The sequence below is a fragment of the Abrus precatorius genome, unplaced genomic scaffold (assembly GCF_003935025.1).
Source record: "Abrus precatorius isolate BTA unplaced genomic scaffold, Abrus_2018 Scaffold3, whole genome shotgun sequence".
In the NCBI taxonomy this organism is placed as follows: domain Eukaryota; kingdom Viridiplantae; phylum Streptophyta; class Magnoliopsida; order Fabales; family Fabaceae; genus Abrus; species Abrus precatorius.
In genome coordinates, this window is record NW_020874373.1 from 31,338,071 (window position 1) to 31,361,560 (window position 23,490).

The 23,490-nt window shown below is 32.7% G+C and overlaps 2 protein-coding genes across 5 annotated transcripts; one reads left to right on the forward strand and one right to left on the reverse strand.

Moving 5' to 3' along the window:
• On the reverse strand, positions 1-13,796 carry LOC113860598 (mediator of RNA polymerase II transcription subunit 12-like). Of its 3 annotated transcripts, XM_027493021.1 has the most exons (15): positions 13,608-13,796; positions 11,895-12,078; positions 11,123-11,182; positions 10,794-10,899; positions 10,175-10,243; positions 9,980-10,033; positions 9,696-9,803; positions 8,789-8,935; positions 8,333-8,683; positions 7,378-8,212; positions 5,805-7,347; positions 1,933-4,545; positions 1,337-1,655; positions 135-1,186; positions 1-104 (listed from the first exon to the last, which is right to left on the reverse strand). In XM_027493021.1, exons 2-14 carry the CDS (start codon positions 12,020-12,022, stop codon positions 749-751), a joined length of 6,771 nt encoding a protein of 2,256 aa, XP_027348822.1. In that variant the 5' UTR covers positions 12,023-12,078; positions 13,608-13,796; the 3' UTR covers positions 1-104; positions 135-748. The 3 variants fall into 3 exon arrangements, with proteins under 3 accessions (XP_027348822.1, XP_027348821.1, XP_027348820.1); XM_027493020.1 differs by having other exon boundaries at positions 2-104; positions 5,805-8,212; positions 11,906-12,078; XM_027493019.1 differs by having other exon boundaries at positions 2-104; positions 5,805-8,212.
• A 5,044-nt stretch (positions 13,797-18,840) lies between these two features.
• LOC113863508 lies at positions 18,841-22,522 on the forward strand. Of its 2 annotated transcripts, XM_027497111.1 has the most exons (5): positions 18,901-18,923; positions 19,367-19,458; positions 20,891-20,982; positions 21,828-21,907; positions 22,030-22,458. In XM_027497111.1, the coding sequence occupies exons 3-5, from the start codon at positions 20,911-20,913 to the stop codon at positions 22,289-22,291; spliced, it is 414 nt and encodes a 137-aa protein (XP_027352912.1). In that variant the 5' UTR covers positions 18,901-18,923; positions 19,367-19,458; positions 20,891-20,910; the 3' UTR covers positions 22,292-22,458. The 2 variants fall into 2 exon arrangements, with proteins under 2 accessions (XP_027352913.1, XP_027352912.1); XM_027497112.1 differs by lacking the exon at positions 19,367-19,458 and having other exon boundaries at positions 18,841-18,981; positions 20,894-20,982; positions 22,030-22,522.
• Positions 22,523-23,490: the final 968 nt, after the last annotated feature.

Sequence of the window (23,490 nt, forward strand, 5' to 3'; positions counted from 1 at the left end):
ATTTGTTTTGAAGGCCAAAATCATTTGTTGGTCGGCATTCAAAATCAAATCATTGATTGAGGGCTGCTCTTAATACACTCTTTTCATTTACATTAACACAGCAGCTATATAAGGAATACTATTATATCTCTGACATTTTCTATTAATTGAGTCAACCCACAATCTATGATCATCCACAATAAATCATAAAGGACAATGACAAAGATCTCTTTACGTATTACGGCATATACTAGTGTGCATTTAAGTTAATATAATTTTTAATAAATTATCTGGAGTTCCAAGTAAAATAATTGAATGCTGCATTTCTCTAGATGAAAGCACAGATAATACTGTGTGCGCCTGTGGCCCCCAAAAGATACAGACAGCTTACACATTGAGACATGAATTAGATGGAACAGCTACAGATCACTTGAGATATATTACTCAAATAAATTGGGAAAGTGAAACAATCATCCTATATATACAACAAACCACTGAACTGTGCCTGGAACTGCACAAGTCCAGGGGAAGGAGGGGTGATCAACAGGTTAGTAGTCAAACAGGCCAGAACCAACAGGGAGCTTCACTTTTGTTCAACAGAGAACCCATCCCTTCACTTGTTTCTCAAATTGATGCCCCTCAACTTGCCTTCAACACAGGAAGGGCAGGCACAAAATGGCATCTTCATGCCAGTCATGCATCAATATGAAACAACAAATACACTAGATGAGGGGTTTGCATACTCCAAGCCAATAACAAATCTTATTAATCAACTATCCTCATCCACAGCGCCAACATAAGTAAGGTCTGTCCGTCTCACCCTTACAGCCCCTTTAAGCCAGCTGGCAGCTCGAATATTAACCCGATCGCCACTTCCAAGGATGGCAGTATTACTTGCAGATGGGCAAGATCCAGCGCCGTCTTCTAAAAGTGTCCAAGGGTCAACTTCCAAATCATTGTCTTGTTGTTTTGACTTCCCTGATGTTGTACTCCTCGATGATGGAACCAGATTCCTCTGAGGAACAGTCAAACTGCTGAAGTTGAACCCAGAATTTGTAGTGTTGGGTTGAAGAAAAACAAGAGCAGAAGTTGGAACAGTTGGTGGCTGGCAGGAGAAAGAGCACCGCATAGAGGAAGGCAGTAAAGGCATTGCAGCTTGGATACGCCACCGAATAGCGTCTGGCAGTTGCATACCATCAAGGTGATTCTGCATTAAACAGTAGACCATAAGAAAAGCAAGAAGCTGGCATGCTTTTTTTCTAATAAATGTTTCTATAAGATGATATCAAGCCTTCCTATGACATGGATTCAGTCACAGAAACTAAAAGCTGTACATTTATAGGCTGAAAGAGCAAACCTGCAAAGCCTCTAATGCCTCTCGATCAAATCCAGAAAATTTCCTTGTAGATTCATTAGCTGTCTTTGAAGCAAGTTTCAACCTAAGCCAACTTGGAGGAGAACTACTCAACAATCCATGCAAAATCAACAACAAATGATCAAACAGACCCTCAACAGAAGAATCTACAAAAGCAGCTTCACCAGGTGACTCCACCTCCCTTTTCAACAGAGAATAGTGCATGGCATTCACCATTGCACCCTCGTGCACAACCCGGCTGCCAAGGAGACGGAGAATTACAGTGGCAAGTGTGTATCTCATGCTCCGCACAGAGGACTCCCTGCAAAAGTGAACATCTAGTTAATCTGCTTCTATCTGATAAACTAATGTTGGCATACAATAAAACAAGTATTCCTTCAGAACATCAATACTTACCCTCCCCCCCCCCCCCCCCGATAGTTAACTATGTAAACACGTTTCAAGAAAGTATTATATTATTTATCCAGTGAAAAAAGGTAAGTTTAGTGCAGTAATAATCCAGGAAAGAGAAAGCATCTCAAGATAGCATAGCAAAACAATGTAAAGATTAGAAGAAATCTAGTTCTAGTCTTAATTACCCATCTGTGCAAATAATAGGGAGAAATCTCATGAGTAACTGCACACGTAAAGATATTGAGGCTCGCAAAGCTGCAGGAGAAGGTGGAGAAGAATCTGTTGCAGCTGTTGGTCGTCTGGCTAATCCAGGGCTGCCACCTCTTATAGTTTTGCGGCTATTTACTTTATTTGTCTGACCTTCAATTGCAGGAGTACTTGCCAATGGCTTACTTGGCCCACAAGTAACTGCAGCTATTTGCTGCTCAATATAATTTAGTTGTTTGATTAAATCGCTTGCAAAGGAATTTTGAGATTCATCAGAGCTTTGATCTATGCAAGGAAGAACTAACTGGAGAAGAGCCCTCTCAGTCCCATGCTGCTGCTTATTTGTAGAGCTTTCAGAGTCAAACACCTGAGAGAACCCTTTTAAGGACCTTTTCACATCCATTCCATCTTCAACAACCTCTCCTTCTTCAAGAGACATAGAATCAACTTTCTTTTTATCCCCCTTGATAATTACTGGATCTTTACATGGGGTGCACCAGCCCCAGGGCTCTGAAAACTGTGTCTTAACAGAAAATCCTTTACTCTCTGCAATGTTAATTAGTCGTTGCCTAATGGTCTTACGACCAAAGAGGACATCTTGACCTCCAAGGAACCACTTAGCATGTAACAACATTGAATCCTCTAGTGACTTCCCAAAAAGATGAACAACCTCCGAGAAAAGTGGTGCAGCATCAGGTCTAACCAGTAACCTTGTGAGAATTATTTCAATAAAATTGTTCTCATTCTCTGAAGCAGCAGCCTTCTCTGAACTAGGCAAGGACAACTGTATAGCATCAGCTAAGGATATATCATGTGTCTCCAGTTTTTCAACAAGGGCTTGTTCATTTAAAAGCAGCCTTAGTTCAACCCATTGCCAGTGGAATTTGGCAGGCTGCAGAGAATCTAAAACATCTACAAGCTTATCCTGAAGCGTAGATTCTCGATTGGTAAATTTAATTTTCGATTCACCATGCCCAGAATTCCGGCCTCCATCATCCTTTATATAAATAGATTGTGGCATCTTACAATCAACCATGGCATTTAGAAAAAGCCTGGCACGGAGGGGAATGAATGCCATTGATTTTGAATGCATATCAGAGCCATTCAACTCTAGCAATGTTGCAAACTCAGCATCACTTGTATCTGCAGCCATAAGATCATAAAGACCCTGACATTGTCTTAAGCAAACATCTCGAAATGGAAAATGTTTTACTGCATCGCCTATGGCCACTGTTAGCAACTGATAAAGTTGATTCATATCTTCACGAACTGATACATTGAAATTCATAAGAAAGGGCCGCCACAAAACAAAAGCAAATATTGAATAGGCAGGTGGAAATACCAAATTTAGAGGAAGCATACGCTGCATCCTTGAAAGAGCCACAATAGATGGTTCACCCAAGAGATCCACCACTAAGCCTTCACAGATTGTTCTGCAGTTTCCAACAAGCACTCTAAACCAGTGGACATGAACATCAACTGAACTATCCAACTTAAAAGCCCCAACTGAACGTGCATTTCCATTTGAATTGGATCTTGTACTTCTTACAAATTGTACAATATCCAGGCCCTCCTTTAATCTGAGAATGGTCACCATTCTTTCCAGGCTGGTGACACCACATATAATAGCTCCAACGACAAGTGCAGAAACAGCAGCACCAATTTTTGTTGTTCTAGCAACCACAATTTTACTAGAGTTGTTTACAACATCATTTGAAATATTAGTACCAGTATCATGGGTTTCAGGTGACATTTGAAACTGAGTTCGAAATGTTCTACTTGGACCAAAAACTCCAGCAAGAGCATTAGAAGCTTCCGTAGCAAGAGCAATCTCAAATACACGGCTTTGACGTTCTCCCAAGGCTTCCTTAAGCAAGCACAAACAAGTTATATGCATTCGCAGAATGCATTTAGCATAGTTCAATGAACTTGTTGTCAACGACATATTTGAATGATTATTGCCAGCTGAAAAATCAGGCAATTTGGCTAAAGTTGGACCAACACTACCAACAATAGCAGAAACAGCAGAAGTGATCAAAGAGGGGTCCCCTTCTTGAGCAGCACCACCAGTCTGCCTTAAGCAATCTATCAGACCCATAACTATTTGATGAGCAATTTGATACCCATTATCCCATTTTTCTAAAGCAGGACCTTTTGGTGTACCAGCAGCAAAAAGCTTTCTGTCTTTTCCAAAAAGATAGTGAAATGCTTCTTCCACATTACGCTGTACAACATCTCTCATTCCTGAACCTACTCTGGATGGTAACCGACCACCGCTTATTTTTTGACGGAGAAAGTCATCAGGGTCCTCAACTCCTGCAGGAACACCGAGTGGAAGCCCTAATTCTCCATCACCAGACCGTCCAGACTCAAATTCGGAAGCAAGTCTTTTATCACATGTAGTCTTAAAATTTTTCTCCCACTCAATGACACTAACCACATTGCTATATTTTTTCAATAAATAATGAGCAAAAGCTAGGGCACCTGAACCTGAAACCCTTCCATTAGATGCTATAATAGCTGCAGCACGATGCATTGTAGATGACAGAGCTTCAGGAATAAGATCAGCTGCAGCAAGAACGTTCTCGTACCTGCATCAAATACAATGTTCAATTAAGACAGGCTAAACAAAATCAATATTGCAAGCATCCATAAAAAAACTGTCCAACATTAAAACAAAGATGAAAGGTAAATAATATTCATTAGATAAAAAAGGAAAAAATGAAAAGGATGATTATGGAGCTCATAGAGTCACAGAAAAATTACTTAAGCCCAACTTTGCACTTAGTTATGAAATTAGCAATCGGCAACACAAACAATTAGTATTATCAACTGGTAGAGAAGGGATTTCTAATTGAGCAACTCTGAGTGGATGTGGATGACAAATTAAATTTAAATGACACTGGCCTGATTTAGTTATAATGAAAGGCTAATTTCACTTCTGTTCATATGTAATGCTCATTTTCAATCTGGTCCCTTAACAACAAATGATTTCAAATCAGTCCCTATACATAAAAATCATTCTCAATTTAGTCCCTTTCCTGATACTCACCTATAGGGATTGAGTTTTAGTCCCCATACGTGATAGAAGGGACTCACTTGATAACTATTTAATGTATAAGGACCAATGTGAAAACATTTTTGTATAGGAACCAGATTGAAAATGAACATCACTTATGGGGACTTAAAGCTTAATTAACCTATATGAGCATAAAAAGCATTGACTTGCAAAAGTTTAACAAGTACTTATTAAAACAATAATAAAAAAATGAAGTAAAACACATAGTATATCACATATTGAAAAGTTACTATAAAAGCTGCAAACAATCAAACACTGATAGGAACACCACTAGAATTTGGGAATAAACACACTAATTGACTAGATAATTACAGCAGAAACTGTCCAGAGTTTTAACAAATCCTACAGTCAACAACTATTTCAAAAGACCTTCTTCCAAATATACACCTAAACTGTCTTTCCATACAGCATATCATATACAAAAATTACATAACTGCTCCTACAACCTACTAATTGTCTACAATCAGACCATACAAAAAATAACTGCCCCTAAAATTACATAATTGAACCTAATAACCGTCTATCATCACACCATGCATAAAATAACTGCTCTTACATATCAGCCAACATGACAATTAATAGTACACTTATATTTAATAATACATACCTGATCCTAATAGTAATTATTAATTCCCATCAAACACCACAAGGATTGATAAGGAAAGTCAGACAAAGAAGAGCACACCAACTGATAAAAGGAACAAAATAACAAATTGTGGCTGAATAAACCAAAAAATAAAAATACATAAACTAAGTTGAGTACAAAGTAACCTTTTCAGTGATGATAGCAGAAAAGCCTCACTAACATCACAAGCTTGGTTCTCCACATTCCTTGACAGCATTAAAACATTCCTTCCACTATGAATTGTAGAACTGGGGCTACTATAAACCTTTGGCAGCAACCATAAAAGGAATTTGACAGCTGATACTAAATCATCTGAGATATCCATCAGATAAAGTAATGCAGAAAGTTCATCCTCACCAAGCTTCCACCGTACGGAACTTCTATCATCCAAAGTGGCTAAAGGCCTACCAAATTGGCTGACTTTACCAACATTTTTTTCAGTCTCTTCAATAAGCTGCCTAACTACAGTCATCAGCCAATTTGTTATCTCCTTTTTCTCAACAAAGCGCAGCCGTTTTAGAGCCCTTCCAATTGAAACAACATCTTCACAATGACTTGTTCGAATTCCATCAACAGACCTTGCCGTATCTCCATCCATAGCAGTTCTATGGTGAGGGCAGCTTACCTTATTATCACACACATGACTTGTTGATGCCCCTTGGCTACCCTCAATTCTTGAAGCTGCTAGTTGAGCAAGACTCTGGGTCTTACGCACATTCTTTTGCCGACTCTTAGTAACCTGCTTGGTTGGCTTAAGTGGTTGATCAACTTTGAGAGGCTCCGAGGATTTTACCCCCTTCTTCATCCACCATGTATCTTCATCATCAGACAGAACTGGAGATTGAGCTTGAATAAGTGAACTCCTTTCATCACTCAATTTTTGTCTCTTTGATTTTCTACATTCTTTGCACCCAGGTGTAGCCTCCACTAGATCAATCTTGCTGTGAGACCCAACAGGTCTTCTGACACTACCTTGAGATTCATCCAATGCCATAGTGCTCAAATTAGATAAACTTTTTGGTAGCTGTAACAGTACGGAGATGACCATCTTCAGTTCTTCAACAATAGTGTCATCCTTTGCATTTTTAGAAGATTTTTTATTAGAAGGAACAGTTTTCCATTGATCAGCTGAGACTAGAGAATCTACGTCTTTTGTTGAAGATGTATGATGATGTTTTTGCTTGAGAGAAGATATAGAGGCACTGCTGGCAGCATTGCCATGGTTTTCCCATAAGAAACCAGAAAGTATGAGTCGTCGTTCATTCAAGTAAACTTGCAAGGCATCAGTAAGCTGAGGCCCTTCAATAATCCCTAATTCTTCCAAAGCATCACGCATGAAGTTCCCAGGAAGCTGCTTCAAGATTCGGCAATGTCTCTTCTGTCTCTCCAAGTCAACAACGTTTACATTCATATCCATGATCCCACTCACTATCAGCTGGCGTACATATGCCAATGGGTAAAAGATCCCTGCACGTACGAGTTCCACTATAAATAAATGTAGGCGTTTGAGGCCCTCCCCTTTATGCACCATGTGCTGATCAATCCAACAAACAACAATATCATGTAGAGGACCTGGGCTTTCAAATATAGCTGAAGAACAGATATTCTGATCCATATTTTTTGAACTAGATTTTATTTTGGGTGCATTGTTCAAAAAATTCCGATTGCTCTTTCGATTTGAACATTTTGCTAAATAACTGACTCCATGAATGCTTCCACTCTTTTGTCTTGGTGAAATCTGCAAATCCCTCAGCTTCAACTTTAAGAGTCTAACAGCTATATGCACTTGACAAAGATCTTTCCTGCCTGTGAACTTTATATCACAAGGAGGAGCAGTTCGAAAATCCCTGAAATCACATGTTGCCCACTCACAAAGGAAAAACACTGAATAAATAAGTGATGTATTTACAGTCACAAACCACTTCAGTGATAACCTTAAGCAAGGGCTGACTTTTGCAACCCAACCTTCAGAGACAGTTCCATCACAAAGATCTTCAAAAAGAAATCTGTATGCTCCACGTATATCACCAAGTACAAGGGATTTATCCAAAGCTTGTGCAGCTTTAGCCAGACATTGACCTGGATAGTCTGGGCTTACAGCCTTTGTGAGATCTTCTGCGTTTTTTCGAACGCATGAAATAACACGATCAAATGCCAATGATTGGTATTGTGCGTCAAATCCTTTACTTCTAAATACAGACACAACATCTTCTGAACTATTTTTTATCTTTCCTGCTTCAGTTGCTTTAAGTACAAAATTGGCATCATTGATTGAATGTGAAACTACAGAGGATGGTAAAGGAAAGCAATCCAAAGCAACAAAAGTCTCTGGAACTGCGAGTATTAAATATCTGAGCATCTCAATCAGAGCAGAAGTTGTATATGCCCTCCGGGAATTGTGTACTAGATCTGATCCACCAGGAGCAGGATCACGAATAATACGAAGAGCTACCACAGCAAGAGTGCGAACATATGTTTGGGATAGAACAACAATTTCTAAAAAGCCATATACAATAGGCAATAGCAGCTGCCAAATCTCAAGGAACTGCTTTTCCTGAAAGGGGCATAAGTGTGAAAAATCAAAACCTGATGTCTAAAGGATTGGAATCAGCAAAAGATATAAAATGCTCTGTCTTATTTCTGCGAACACGAAAGACTTCTTAGATGCAATTACCTGTAATAGACGCAAAACCCAGTCAATGATAAGAGAAGGAAGAAGCAGCCCTTCAGCATGATGCCATTGTAGAAGCCGAACAATATACCACCATCTAAAATGTAAAGTTGGTTCTTCACCATCAGCAACAGATGATAACTGGTCACTTCTGTGCTGAAGCTGAAGTGATGCATTATAAGGTAATTGGGGTGATCGATCTCGATTATGAGTAGAATGAGAAGTATTTTTTGAGAAAAATTCATCCAGAAGAGTTTGCAAGTATGCAATAACATCTTTGGTCCAAAGCTCAGAACATGACAACTGAGTTTTGTCAGCAGTACCAGAAGGAATATTGGCAGAACCATGCTGAACCTGCAAAATTCAATAATAACCTATCTTCAAATATTGGACAAACAGATGAGGGGGACTTTAGGGTAAAATAAATAGGTAAATTATTTAAACATTGTGCATTCATACCAGATTAAGGTAAGTAACTTTTATAAACCAGGTAGCCCTCAGCAATGGAACGTTATTCCTAATAAGAACCTCTAAAACTGATTTCCTTTTATAATGAGGAACGAGATCCGACAAAGAACGTAATCGCTTGTGCTGTTGAGATAAGCCCTGTAAGAAAATTGAACAAGTTTATGAAAAAAGGGTAGCAGAAAACACCCCAAGGCAATAAACACTAGTAAGTAAGTCTTAATAATGTATTACAGGATTTAATATGAATATCAAGCCAAGCAACAAAAAGCAAAAGAAAATTGTTCTAGGAACTTATAAAATAATGGCTCTTCCAAATTCATGAATAGCTATATCCGGCAGTGCACAGGAGTATTTAGCATATAAACATATTCTGTATCCATCCATATTTTCACACAGCCACCAGCCAGATTAAACTACAACCATCTACCTAGATATACAAATGATCCATAACATTCGGTTTTCTACATATAAATTCTGCAAAAGCTAAATAGAAAGTGTTAGAATATCAAAAGAATTATAGTTAGTGCGCTGGACCTGAGCCTGGGCTTATATTGGTAGTACTACTACTTGACTTATTAGTATACACATGAGCATCAGGCTAGGGTGATATGTAACATCTAATATCAATCCCCGTCATATTACTGTCTTTTCCCTTTTCCATCTTTTATACCTAAACCAGGCTTTTTTGATAAATGTGTTATATAAGGCACTCTAACACTTATATTAATGTATACCAAACATTAGGCCTAGTACCAGTACTACTGTTACAAGCTCAAGTTCACTAACAATAAACCAACCACCCTAACATTCTAACAGATACAAATAACAAGGGAAGCAATTGTTATATAGGAAAGTTGCACAAAGATTAAAGCAATAGGAGCAAGACTTTCATTAATACCTCAATCCATTTCTTCCGGAAGTCTTCAGGACACGGCCGTTGTTCAGGGAAAACACCAGATTTAGCAAGTTGTGATCCTGAAAGAGCCACTCCATAGACTTGACCAGCCTGTCAAAATAAGCACTATCATGTAAAACACACGCCTACATAACAAGCTAGCATAGGCAAGGCCCACTAAACCCAAAATAAAAGAAAATCAAGCACATAATATGGAATATTTTAAAGGAATACATGATGTTCAGCAAGCATAATGAAATAACAGAATAAAGATCATTTGTCATCACCTTTCGCTTCTGAACACGAGATTCATTGATGGCCCTTAGACGTTTTCTAATGGCCTGGATAGAAGATGAAAGACTAAAGAGTTAACCTACAAAGACTTCCAATGAATACAAAAACCAAAATGGAGAATGTGCAACATATTCATGGCATAGTTATAGAAACAGGACCAAAATCTGTCACAATGTCTAGGGTGTCACCTCTTTGCAACTATGGACAACTGTCTTGTGAAAATTTGGAACCTGGGTAAGAGAAATTTCTCTAGATTCCTGAAGACAAAAAAAGCAATGCCAAGTTATTAAGCGGCAAACAATCAGTTAGAAAGAACAAGTTGAATTTCAATGATTCATCAAGGGAAGCCAATTCTCAAAAATATAAAAATTCCTACACAACAGTTTCAATCATCATGAACAGTAGAAGATCCAATAAAGAAATTTGAAAGAAAAACTATAACTGTTCTGTAACCAATTTTACTAAAACTAGCACAGATAGAAATGCAACAATAACAAAAACCAGGATCACAATTCCAACATAAGAATTATCAGAAGAGAAAACTAAGGCATAGCAACAGACTGCTTCAATATCAGCAGCTACATAGCCACACTAGACAATTGGAATTAAAGTGTGAATGCTTGAAGTAGAAGGAAAAATGAAACAGAAAAGATAGCAACAGAATCACAACTTGAATATATCAGAGTCATAGCTGCTATAAAAAATAATAAATGCATAACTGCTATAAGTCAATTATACATAGCTAAATGGCTAATTTACATTATCCAGTTGATATAAATGCAAAAGTATGAAATAAAAGAACTGTACCTCTAGCCCCTCAACTGTGTCCCTATATCCAGATTGCAAATATTCTCTGGTCAGAGTCTCTTCAGGGCAATTTGGTGTTTGGGGGTGAAAGTCCGGGGGACCAAGCCTGAGATTAAATTGCGGCATTTAAAATTTATACAACTAGATGATAAGGAAAGTTAAACCAAAAACTAAGACTACCAAGTTTAAAACATTTCCATCTAAATACCATTGAATAACAACAAACAAAAAACAGATACTCCAGAAAAACTTTCAATGGCTGTTATGCATGAACTAACAAAAGTAAGCAACAATTTGAAAACAACTCCTATTACTAGCAAGGACACTACCTAGAGTTCAGAGGTTCTTTATCACACTTTGACTTGTATGGGTTTAAAGGTGGTTGTCGCCTGCAAATACAAAACCATTGCATTGAAAGTGATAAACAGCATCAGATACTGATTTAGGATCATCATCATCATAATAATAATAATAATAATTAATAATATATACCATTACCATTTTATTACTGAGAACAAACAGAACAAAATCTATAAATTTGAAAAACCTATTTGCCAATTTGCAAGATTAAATTAAAGCAATGTAGACATAAAATTATAATGCAATTCTTACTAACTGATCATTATCTCCAATATAAACTCCCTGCTGTGATCTTCAATCATGTTCTCCATATAAAAACTTCACAAACCCAGGTTACAGTATTTGAATTTGGACTGTAGAATAAATTTTATAAATGAGCTATGAAGCCCAAATACTTCAAAAATAACAAAGTATCAGTGTCCTATCCATATATGGTATCAATATGCGTACAATACTCCTAGTATCATCCAAATTTCTTTCTTATTTATTTTTATTGACTAATGCATATGGGATCAGCTTTGATACTTTAAATAAGACTAAAATTACAAATGACTATCTTTTCCTCTATATCTTTGAAGCTATTGTAAGCTAACAGGGAATGAAGCATGAGAAGCTGTATCACAACCACCACTATTTGGAATATGCAGTATCATGGTCATATGTTATACAGTCACAGTCAATTGAGAACACAAAATTGGTACAAAATTCTCAGCAGACCAGCGTAGGTAGAAATTATCTTACCTTGAACTTACAGGAAAGTTGGCTGGCAAGGAAGATGAATCAGCCCTTCCAATGTCCCTAGTGGATGGCCCACCAATTGCACTGTTATTAACTGCACTAGTGCAGTTGCCAGCATGATACCTTTGCATTTCCCCTAATTATAACCGGCATACTGCCCTCAACATCAAACTCACAAGTATCCAAACTGCATCATTGAAAATGCATTGTGAAATTTCCAACCAGAGCAATTAAGCAAGCTAAAAAAGCCTAAAAACTGACGGGGGAAGAAAAAGGACACATAATTGAAGAAAGAATTAGATCAAATGACCTTAGGCATCAAATCTATGTGTTATTGAACTGCCTTCAATTCAACCACTACAAGATAAGCACTGAAATCCTAATACCCCAACAACTATATCACCCAACTTGAGACCCAATTTGTGGACCCCAAATGTGAGGCAGAGTGGTACTATTCTGACCTGTAAAGCACAAATGGATAAAGAATTAAGAAAAAGATCCATAACAGGCACCATAAGAACCATTAACTAACACCAAGAACACATCAGAAGAGTGCAACTCAAAGGCAATATGCACACTCCAAAAAATAAAAAACATGTGAATGCTTCATTTAACATGCAAACAATATAAATATTCTGGAAATAAAAGAAAACAAAGTCGTAAAGTCTTGTCCACACTCCACACTAAGTCCAATTTCCAATGCATTCGTGTGTGACAGCTGGAGCAAACAAAAATTGAACAACTATACTTTCATGTTCTGAAACCGGTGTTGACACTAACCATGTCAAAGTCTTGATTTCAAAAAAAGTGCAAGCATACAACAGAAGTTAGACATTTTAAATATGCCCTTAAAAAGCATTTCCGATTCAAACTAATACAAACGCAATCACAACCATTGTTTTAGGAATATTGAGACAGCGTATAACCATTGAAATTGGAAACTTTAATTAAAATGTTTCTACATATGATACGAAGTCCAACAAAAACAAAATATAAAAAGATAAAATAAAAGGGAACCGCCCCTACATGAAGTGCTAACACTTATAAGCAGCATGTGGCCAGCCATTTTAGAGTTGCTAGAATCAAGTATTGAATCCATATCCAACAGTAATCAATTATAAGAGACAGCACAAGGTTGCAAAATTCAACCAAATCATTTCCGATCTACAAGCATAAATCCAAAACCCATTAAAAGAAAAAAGAAAAAAAACCCTCATTTTTTCTATCGTATATTCCTGCTCAAAATAACATGAGCAACAAATGAAACTTCTACAGGTGCAAGAGGCAATAATTGAAAAGACAACCCTCCAGCTGAATCGTTTAAAAATATAAACTTTAACATCAAATCCAAGCTACACCGAGCATACTCTACACCAAGCAGAACACGCAATTGCAAAAACCTACGAAATCAAATCCAATGCGAGAAAAAAAAAAAAAAAAAGCCCGCAATTTAAACTCCGAAGAACGATCCATAGCTAGGGTTTTCGATAACGAAATTCCAATTACTATATTGTTCTTCCCCCAACTTGGGAAATGCACGCGTGAGCTAATTCCGGGGCTGAAATTGGGGACATTCCAGCACAAACGAAGCTAGGGTTTTCGGTTGACAATTCCAGGAAACAAAATAAAGGGGTTTCGTAAAAATTAAAATTAATAATAATGGGGGAATTGCAAGATATTGAAAATTAATGAAAAGGGAAAGTTAGGGGAGCATACCTGAGAAGGAAATTTGGAAACTTTGACGGAAAGAGTGGGAAAGTGTGAGAAAGTAAGAGAGAGAAACAGAGGAACAAAGAAGAAGGGGTAGAAGAAGGGTCTCTGTAGGGTGCTTGAGGGCTTTGACTCTGTTTTTTATTTATTTTTTTTTAATTAATTTTTTGGCAGTGACGATGATGATGATTGTGTTGTTGGTGTTTCCTGTGATTCACAAAGCACCAACAGTGAAGGTGAAGGGCTTTGGTAAAACATTTTTTTTATTTTAAAATAACTTTTTTTTAATGTTCATATAAAAAAAAAATATATATATATATATATATATTAAATAATCTTATTTATCACATTAAAAGCATAAGTTTATTTACTTTAATTACATTATTCTTATTTATTATTGTTATTTTTACTTTCTAATTATATTTAATAAAAATTATTATAGAAAATATTGATATCACAATTTATTAACACCTTCTAAATTTTCGAATAATAAATTTTTAAAATAAAAAATATTTTAAGTGATAATCAATTTAACCAAAGTAGTTACAAAGATAATTTATTTAAGATTGAAATGTGATTTAAAATGCATTATTTTTTTTTTAAGAATTTAAAGAAAAATAATTGATTCAGATTTGAGAAATAAAATTTGTGTTATTAATAATAAAATATGAAAATGATAATTATTATCAAAGCAATAATGTTAAGGTGTTATTTTTTATTCTTTTATTTAATTTTTTTTCTTGTTTAGTATATTTTTAAAAACTTATATTGATTAGGTCATTTTATATCCAGGTAATTATTCTTGTTATTAAAGTATTAATATAATTTTCATTTGTTTTCTTTACTTTTGCTAAATTATTAAAATAAAATTTCTCATATTGAAAATTTATATGATACATTTTTTCTTAAAATATATTAAATAAGTGAGATTGTATAAAAAAAATTAAAAATAATAAATATAAGAAATTTGTTAAACTCAATTTTTAATATTTTTTTATTTTTTATCTGATCTAACCTTGATTTGATCTAAATCATGCACCTAGATATAGTGGATAAGTCTACTGCTGAAATTTGTTCGCATACACAAAAACTTAAACCTAAAATTTTATTTAAGTGATATTAAGCCGCTTGCTACTCAAACTAACTTTTGTTGATATTAAATTTAAATATTTAAAATATATATATATATATATATATATTAAATATAAGTATTATATTAAAGTTATAAAAGTATAATAAATACTTTTATCTATAAATCAACATTAAATTTAAGTATTTAAGTATATATATATATATTAAATATAAATATTATATTAAAGTTATAAAAGCATAATAAATATTTTTATCTATAAAATTTTACTATTATTAATTATTAAATTAAAATTAACATTTTTAAATATAAAATTTGTACAAACTTATGTCAAAATAATTTAAGAGAATCGTCTCCCTCAAATCATCAAAGGTAAAATTATATTATTTATTTATCAATAGGAATATTTTCATTCAATATTTTTTATTATATTTTTTATAATACTATATTTTTTTAATCTCTTTTCATCGCATTATTCATCTTAATACAAATTTATCGCCTTTTTTTTTATCTCTCTCATAAGTTGCAAACAAATTGCAAAAATGAGTTCATACATTATATGTTTACTTTTAATATCTTTTGAATGTTTGTTGATCTTTTACAAATTTTTTATTTTAACAGTGTTAAGTTTTTATTTTTGAGAATTCACTACTTGTTTTGACATCACAAAGCATTAATAGCTCCATCATTATATTGCATAAAACTCTTAAATTACAAAAACACCTTTCACTCACTTAAAACACATTTTTAAAAACTCATTTACCCAAGTTGAATTCTAGAAATTTTTTACCATAGGCATTATTGTGTGACTACACCTTCTACTGTTACAGCAAGAAAACCTTTTCAACAATTATTTTCTCAAAAGTTTAAACTTATGCATAGAGAGAGCTCAACCATTAAAATTGTTGTAAACTAACACTATATTTGAAATTTGTTCCAATAAGTTTCTACAAATTCTATGATTTTGTGTGTGAACCTACTCTACTATATGCTTAGTCATATTCATTCATTCATTCATTCCATTTGGCATGATAGTTGTAATATACCAAAAACATGCAAGTGATGCCACGATGTAGTCTGAAATTTTCACATTTCCCTTCCATTTAGGCATGAAATGTAGTGGGTGTGAGGATGCATTTTTTTAAAAAAAATTTATTTCATTTGTTTAAATTTTAAAATTAAAATTTCATAGCCAAAAAGTTTATAAAAAATATTAATAATTTTGTACTAATATAAAAGGATACAATAGAATATTCAATTTCTTAAGTCTCATTTTTAAAGTCATCATAATAAGTTTTTTTGTTATTCTCTTTTACATTTATCTAAACAAGTAGAAGTAAATTTGTATTTTATTTCAACTTATTTCTGTCCATCCAAATAATACATTTTATCTATTTCTTTTTCATTATTTATATTCCATTCCACTTTACTTTATTTTTCATCCAAACTAACCATAGTTTTGGCTATCTTATTGGAAAGAGAACTAAATTCTAATTACCATTTGTTCTTCTCCGATTTTAGAGATGCACATTAGCTAATTCCAGAGTTAAAAATAGGAAATATTTTAGCACAGAAGAAGTTGGGGGGGGGGGGTTTGATTTACAATTCTAAATCAAAATAAAAGAGATTTTATAGTAATAGTAATAACAATGAAAATAATAAAAAAAATAAAATGACATTGAATATTAAGAAAAAAATGTAAGGAAACAAAACTAAAAAAAGTAAAATTATAATAATTAATTGTTAAACAGAGTTTTAGTTCTCTCGAAAATTATAATTTTTTTATTTGTCTTTTTTAATCTAGTTCGCCAAATATATATATATATATATATATATATATATATATATATATATATAATTTTATTTTATTTTATTTCACATAGATCCCTCAGTTAGCAATTTATGAGCTTATTCTATTATTTGCTTACATGGTATTGGAGTTGCATCATGTAATTTGACTTAAACGATAGCAATGTGTCATTAACACATAAGTGGTAAGGTTTCCAGTGCATGGGATTTTGGTTCATGAGGCACAAAATGACAAGTGGAAGCATGAAGCAAACCTTAAAAATCATGAACAACCAATCCAAACCCCATAGCAATTGTCCAATCATGTAATTGTTTTGCTCTACAGGATCTTGGATCTTGGTGTCTCTGCCAATCACATATAATATATGTAGCCATTAGCAAAACTTGGCTTCTATACAAGTTGGAGTTTTTTAAAATTTTTCACATCTTTCTTTCCATATTACCCAACAAATCATTAACAACAAGTATGAGTAAATTCAAATGATATTTTTTGTTTTTAGCTTTTGTCTAACTAACATGGTATGAGATTTTCTTGTGTAAAATTTATCTATATAAAAATTTGAGCTAATAATAAATAATTTAGGAGAACACAGGTCTAATTTAGATAAATTTATGAATATTTTTTATAAAAATAAAAATATATAAAGTAAATATTTTCTTTATAACTTACAAATAACTTTTCTCCTCAACTTTTTAAATAATTGAATCAGAGAATTTTTTTAAAATAAAAAAATAGAAATTGATTTTAACTTATAAAAAGAGTTAAATTCATTTTATTACCTAATTTTTTACTCTTATATGTATTTATTGAGAAATTTAATCCAAGTTGAACAATAATATGTTTAATTTATTACTTTGATATGCATCAAATTTAGAATTACCTTACTCCTTTCTATTATTTTTTTTTTATCAAACTCTCACATTTTTTTTCATCATATTTAGCTCTCGAAATAAATAATACAAGTGGTACAAATCAAATTCATTAAAAATAAAGTTTTAAATATTTTTTAGTTATAATATTCTAACAAAGTTTCAACTTTAGTTTCTTTAAATGATTTTTTTTATTTTCATTCTCGTATTTTTGAAAAAAAAAATCCTATTATTGACATAGTTAACTAAGAGGTTGTTACATATTAATTTTTATTTGAACTGCATGTAAAAAAAATTTAAAACAAAAAGTATCATAATATAATTATCAAAACTTAAATATTTCAAAACATAAGAAATTCTAACAGTGAAAAAATATTATTAAAATATTTTTTTTTTAGTCTATACTTTAATGCATATGTGATTTTGATCCTTCTAATTTTAACTATTTATTCTTAATTTTTTAAAAATATATGATTTCAATTTTTTTAATTTTAATTATATTTAGTCTTTATAATCTTTTTAATAAAAATTTTTAGTTTCTCTAATTTTTTAAATATATGATTTTAGTTTCTTTTATTTTAATTATTCATATTTAAATTTTCTATTTTTTAAATACTTAAATTAAGTCATATATCTTAAAATTTTATAAAATATTAATAAAAATATAATCAAGATATGATATTTTATTGATTTATACAACTAAGAAATATATATAATATTTTAAAAGGTATAAAATATAATAAAATTTTTAATGAAGAACTCAATTTAAACATTTAAAAAATTAAATGTGAGTAATTATATTTAGAGGAGCCAAAATTACAAAATCTAAAAACTTTAGAAACTAAATATTAACAATAAAAATTAAAGAAACTAAAATTATATATTTAAAAAATTAAATGTAAAAAATTTAAATTAAAGAAATCAAAATACACACATGTTAAATATACAAAAAATAAAATTAAAAGTACAATTAAATTTATTTTTTATTACTATGAATAAATAACGATGACAACGATAATTATAATAATAAAAATTAAAAATATAATTTAATTAGATGAAATGAAGATATAAATATATAATTTATTGTGGTAAAAAATAATATTTTTTTAATAATTTTTTACATGTTTAAAAACATAGAAGATATAAATTAATAAATTCTTTTTATTAAAACTACAAAATTGAATATTATTAGTATATTAGTTCTATAATGTCTTATATAATTTAATAAAAAATTATAGTATATATAATTATTTTAAACACACGAAAAATTACCCTTGTTTTATCCTCAAAAAATATTGTATATCAATTTTTAAAATTGTTAAAACTATATCCTTTTAAAATTGTAAAAGTTGGACCTGGATCGGTCAACTTAACCCTCCAGGTACATTTTATTAATATTTTTTTTTGCTGAACAATAAACTACGTCGTTTTCCAAAAATACGAAAAAACTAGTCTATACCTCCAAGAATGGAAAACAGAAATCTGGAAAGTGCAATCCCTAGATTCCACTCTTTGCGTGCGGCGTCACTGGGAGTGCTGCGTCTGTGTTTTCTGCTCCTTAAATCCCAAATTGCAAACGGGCACTCTCTTACTCTATTGTGGTTGTTATTTGTGAGCTTCTATCGTAATAATATTATAAAAACTTCGATTGTTTAATTTATGTTTTGTCGTTTGTATGCTTGTGACTTGTAATGGAACCTTGATTCGTATTTATTTAAGTAGGTATTTGTGTGATAATTGGGGTTTTGAACTTGGAGTATGAACTTTTTAAAACACTACAATTTTTGGCATTTTTTTAAAGTATGAAATTTACAGAAATATATCGGTTTAACAAAGACCCAGTAATCCAGTTGGTTGATCACGGGTTCAGTTCTATAACGTTGAATCCTTCATCTTCGTTGTTAGCACTATCTGATTCCATGAAACACCAACAACATAAACATAATAAAAAATAAAGAGTCAAAGCCCTCAAGCACCCTGCATAGACCCTCCTTCTACCCCTTCTTCTTTGTTCCTCTGTTTCTCTCTTCTTACTTCCTCACATTCTCCCACTCTTTCCGTCGAAGTTTCTAAATTTCCTTCCCAGGTATGTTCCCCTGAATTTCCATTTTCATTAATCTTCAGTAATTTGCAACTCCCCCATTATTATTATTAATTTTAATTTTTATGAAACCCCTTTATTCTGTTTTGTGGAGTTGTCAATTGAAAGTCCCAGCTTCTTCGTGCTGGAGTATCCCCAATTTTAGTTCCGTAACTAGCTCATGTGTGCATTTCCTAAGTTGGGGAAGAGCAAAATAGTAATCGGATGATTGTTCTTGAAAACCCTACCTATGGATTGTTCTTCAGAGTTTAAGTTGCGGGCGGGCTCTTTTTCCTTGCATTATATTTGATTTTGTATGCTTTTGCAATTACGTGTTCAGCTTCGTGTATAACTTTAGAGTATGTTTAGGAGTAGCTCGGATTTGATGTTGAAGTTGAGATTTTGAAACGATTCAGCTGTTGGGTTGTCTTTTCAGTTTTCACCTCTTGCATCTGAAGAAGTTTCATTTGGTGCCCCTGTTATTTTGTGCAGGAATATAAGATAGAAGAAATGAGGGGATTTTTATTTTAAAGGGTTTTGCATTTATGCTGTGGATTGAAAATGATTTGGTTGAATTTTGCAACCTTGTGTTGTCTCTTATAATTGATTACTGTTGGATATGGATTTATTACTTTACTTGGTTATGATTCTGGCAAGTCAAAAATGGTTGGCCACATGTTTATAAGTGTTAGCACTTCACGTAGGTGTGATTTCCTTTTATTTATTTTATTGTATTTTGTTTTTGTTGGACTTATATCATATCGTATGTAGAAACATTTTAATGAAAGTTTCCAATTTCAACGGTTATACTTTAACAAAGCGAGGTAGAGATTGAAATGGATTAGTTTTGTATGATCATGCTGATTTGAATCATTTCGGCTTTTGGATTAGAGATTGAAAGATTCTACAGGCAATGTGGCTGACCATTTGATTTTACCACGAATCTAGATTAAAACAAAAAGGTCATTTGGCTGGAAAAAACCTTTAATCTTGACCATTCATATATGGCATGGCCAAGATTTGTTCATCTCATTTGTTTGGAATTGTTAAAGTTGGGAAATAGAATCTGTGTATTCTGTATAATGGTGTATTAATTTGCAAACAAACTGCACCATAAGCTTCTCTAAATATTTGGTTTTTGATTGAGTCTAGTGCCATCATACGATTCATGTAAACAACCTCACCTAGTGCAATAAGGCTTTGTTGTTGTTGTTGTTACTTGTTATCGTGTATCATCATAAGCATGAATAATTGAATTGCTATCTGTTTATAAACTAAACTCTAGTTACTTGAATTATAAAATCTAGCATCAACTTTTTTTTCTCCAAATCGCAGAATGGATTTTCTTTTAGTTGCTCTCTAGTTTTTTCTTTTTTTAAAAAAATATTATGTTGGCAATATATCAGTAGGAGTATATATTAATTGTTTCCTTCGATTTATCAGGACATAAAGAGCTTAAAATGACTGTCACAGAAAGACCAAAGAAAACTGGTGCACCCCAAATTGTTAAGTTGGACAAGGCATTGAAATTGGTACACATATTTTTAGCCCTTTTGCCTTGAATGGAGAATGGGATTTATGTATGTCGTGGTTATCAAATGCATGGTAAATTATTTTGTGGTATTGATGTGCATTCATACAGACCTTACACTAACAGTAAGGAATATTCTAAATATGCCTCGCATTGTCTTCCAGTTTATGTTCTATCTTATAACAAAATTGTTGTCTTCCGCAGTCTTATTTCATAATAAGGCTATTATAACAATTTGCAAAAAATTGTTGTCTTCACCTTAATTCATCATTTTTTAAACAGATATTCAGGTTTTTGCGGATAGTTTTTATTTATTAACTTTTGTGTTTTTCAAATTGTAAACCATAGTTTAACTTATAATAGTAGTAAAAATTATTTGTTATAAAAGTTCAAGGTGTTTGTTGCTCACCAGTGACAAACTTTAAAATTTGAACCTGTGGGACTGGGGCAATATACACACATGAAGATTTGTGGCAGCAACACATCACACACATATGTACACACGAAACATATACTATTAAGAAAAAAATAAAGTATTTCTGGGGGCAGTTGCCCCCAAAAGGCACTGCATAGTTTCATTCCTGCTGCTCACTAATATTGGGAGCATGACTTTTAATTCTTCATACTTATTACTACTTTTCTCCCCAAAGCAAAAGGATCAGGAAACAGTCAAATATGTTTACGTCCAAATCATGTTGCAATTGGGTGACTGGAAGATCTGTGTCTTCAAATTCCTTTTTTGCCCAAAGCCTTTTTTTATGAGATTAGCTAGTAGGAATTTATCAAAATATTGGGAATTTGGTGTTGCTGTTACTTACATTACATGCCAAACGTTCTGATTGGCAGGCTGAGTTATGGGTAAATAATATGAGCAAAGCTGCAGATGATGAAGGAACAAATGTGGATATAGAGGGTCGACCTTTTAGGTCAGTATACCCATCACCATCAAATTGTTGATTTTACTTCAGCAAACCTATATGATATACTTATTTGTTTCCTATGATAAGTATTGGTTTAAATTATGTTGTACCGCTGCACATCTTTGTAGGCTTGGTCTAGGAGCAAAAGTTTCACGCCAATCCAAAGTTGGACCTTCAAATGACCCGGTTGAAAGGAAATTGCATGCCAAATTGGATGCTGAAAAAAGAAAAGCAGCTAATATTGCTAAAGAGTCTACCACAATTGCAAGAGATGTTTTAGATGACGATGAAGACAACGAAAACGTAGACAGCCGAACTAGTGCATTTTCCAAGAGGAAGGCAGAAGTTCCTTTGACCTCATCTATTCTTAGAAATAAGAAGCAGAAGTGACATATATATATATATATATAGTCAGTAGGAATAGATAAATTTACTAGCATAGCCTACCCTATTGGCATCTAACTTTGCCTTAGGAGTTATTTGATGCGGGATTGAACGTCCTAGTGCCCACTTTTTTACTATTTTCCTTACATTCCCCTTCGGGTCTAAAGGATCTTCAATGTAACAAAAAAAATGTAACAGTGTTTCGAAGAGAAATAATATGTAGTTTACTAGTTTAATATATATTGGTTTTGTTTGGCATGTCAACATTTGAGCATATATACCTCTACGTGTAATTAATACTAATTTTAACAAAGAATTGGTGCCTCTTGGCGGATACTCGCTACTGGTCTGTTGTATGTTGGACTTGTTGGCACTTAAAATTTATGTTGAATGGTAAATCATGTTATGGAATCATTCTTACGTGCAGTATTTTATATATTGTGAGTGATACTATGAATGGAAAATATTCTTGCATCGAATTTGTTTATACAAGTTATAGTGACTTAACATCAATTAAGTTTTGACACATCTTTTCACATTACGTAGTTGGATGAATATTTTGGCTAGTTTATATAAGTCTTGTTGACATACTATTTATATATTGATATGTTATTTATAATATAAAAAATTAAGTGATAAAATTTATGTAGAATGATAAATCATGTTATGGAATCATTCCTATGTGCACTTCTTTATATATTGTGAGTGATACATTAATGAAAAATATTCTTGCATCAAATTTGTTTAACAAGTTATAGTGGCTTAACATCAATTAAGTTTTGACACATCTTTTCACATTACTTAGTTGGATGAATATTTTGGCTAGTTTATACAAGTCCTGTTAACATGCTATTTATATATTGATAAGTTATTTATGATATAAAAAATTGAGTGATAAAATTTATATAGAATGGTAAATCATGTTATAAAATCACTCCTACGTGCAATTCTTTATATATTGTGAGTGATACTATGATGAAAAATATTCTTGCATCGAATTTGTTTATACAAGTTATAGTGGCTTAATATCAATTAGGTTTTGACACATCTTTTCACATTATGTAGTTGAATGAATATTTTGGTTAGTTTATACAAGTCTTGTTGACATGCTATTTATATATTGATAAGTTATTTATGATATAAAAAATTGAGTGAACATTTATGCAAAACAATTATTTTAATGTTGAAACGATTATGCTTCAATT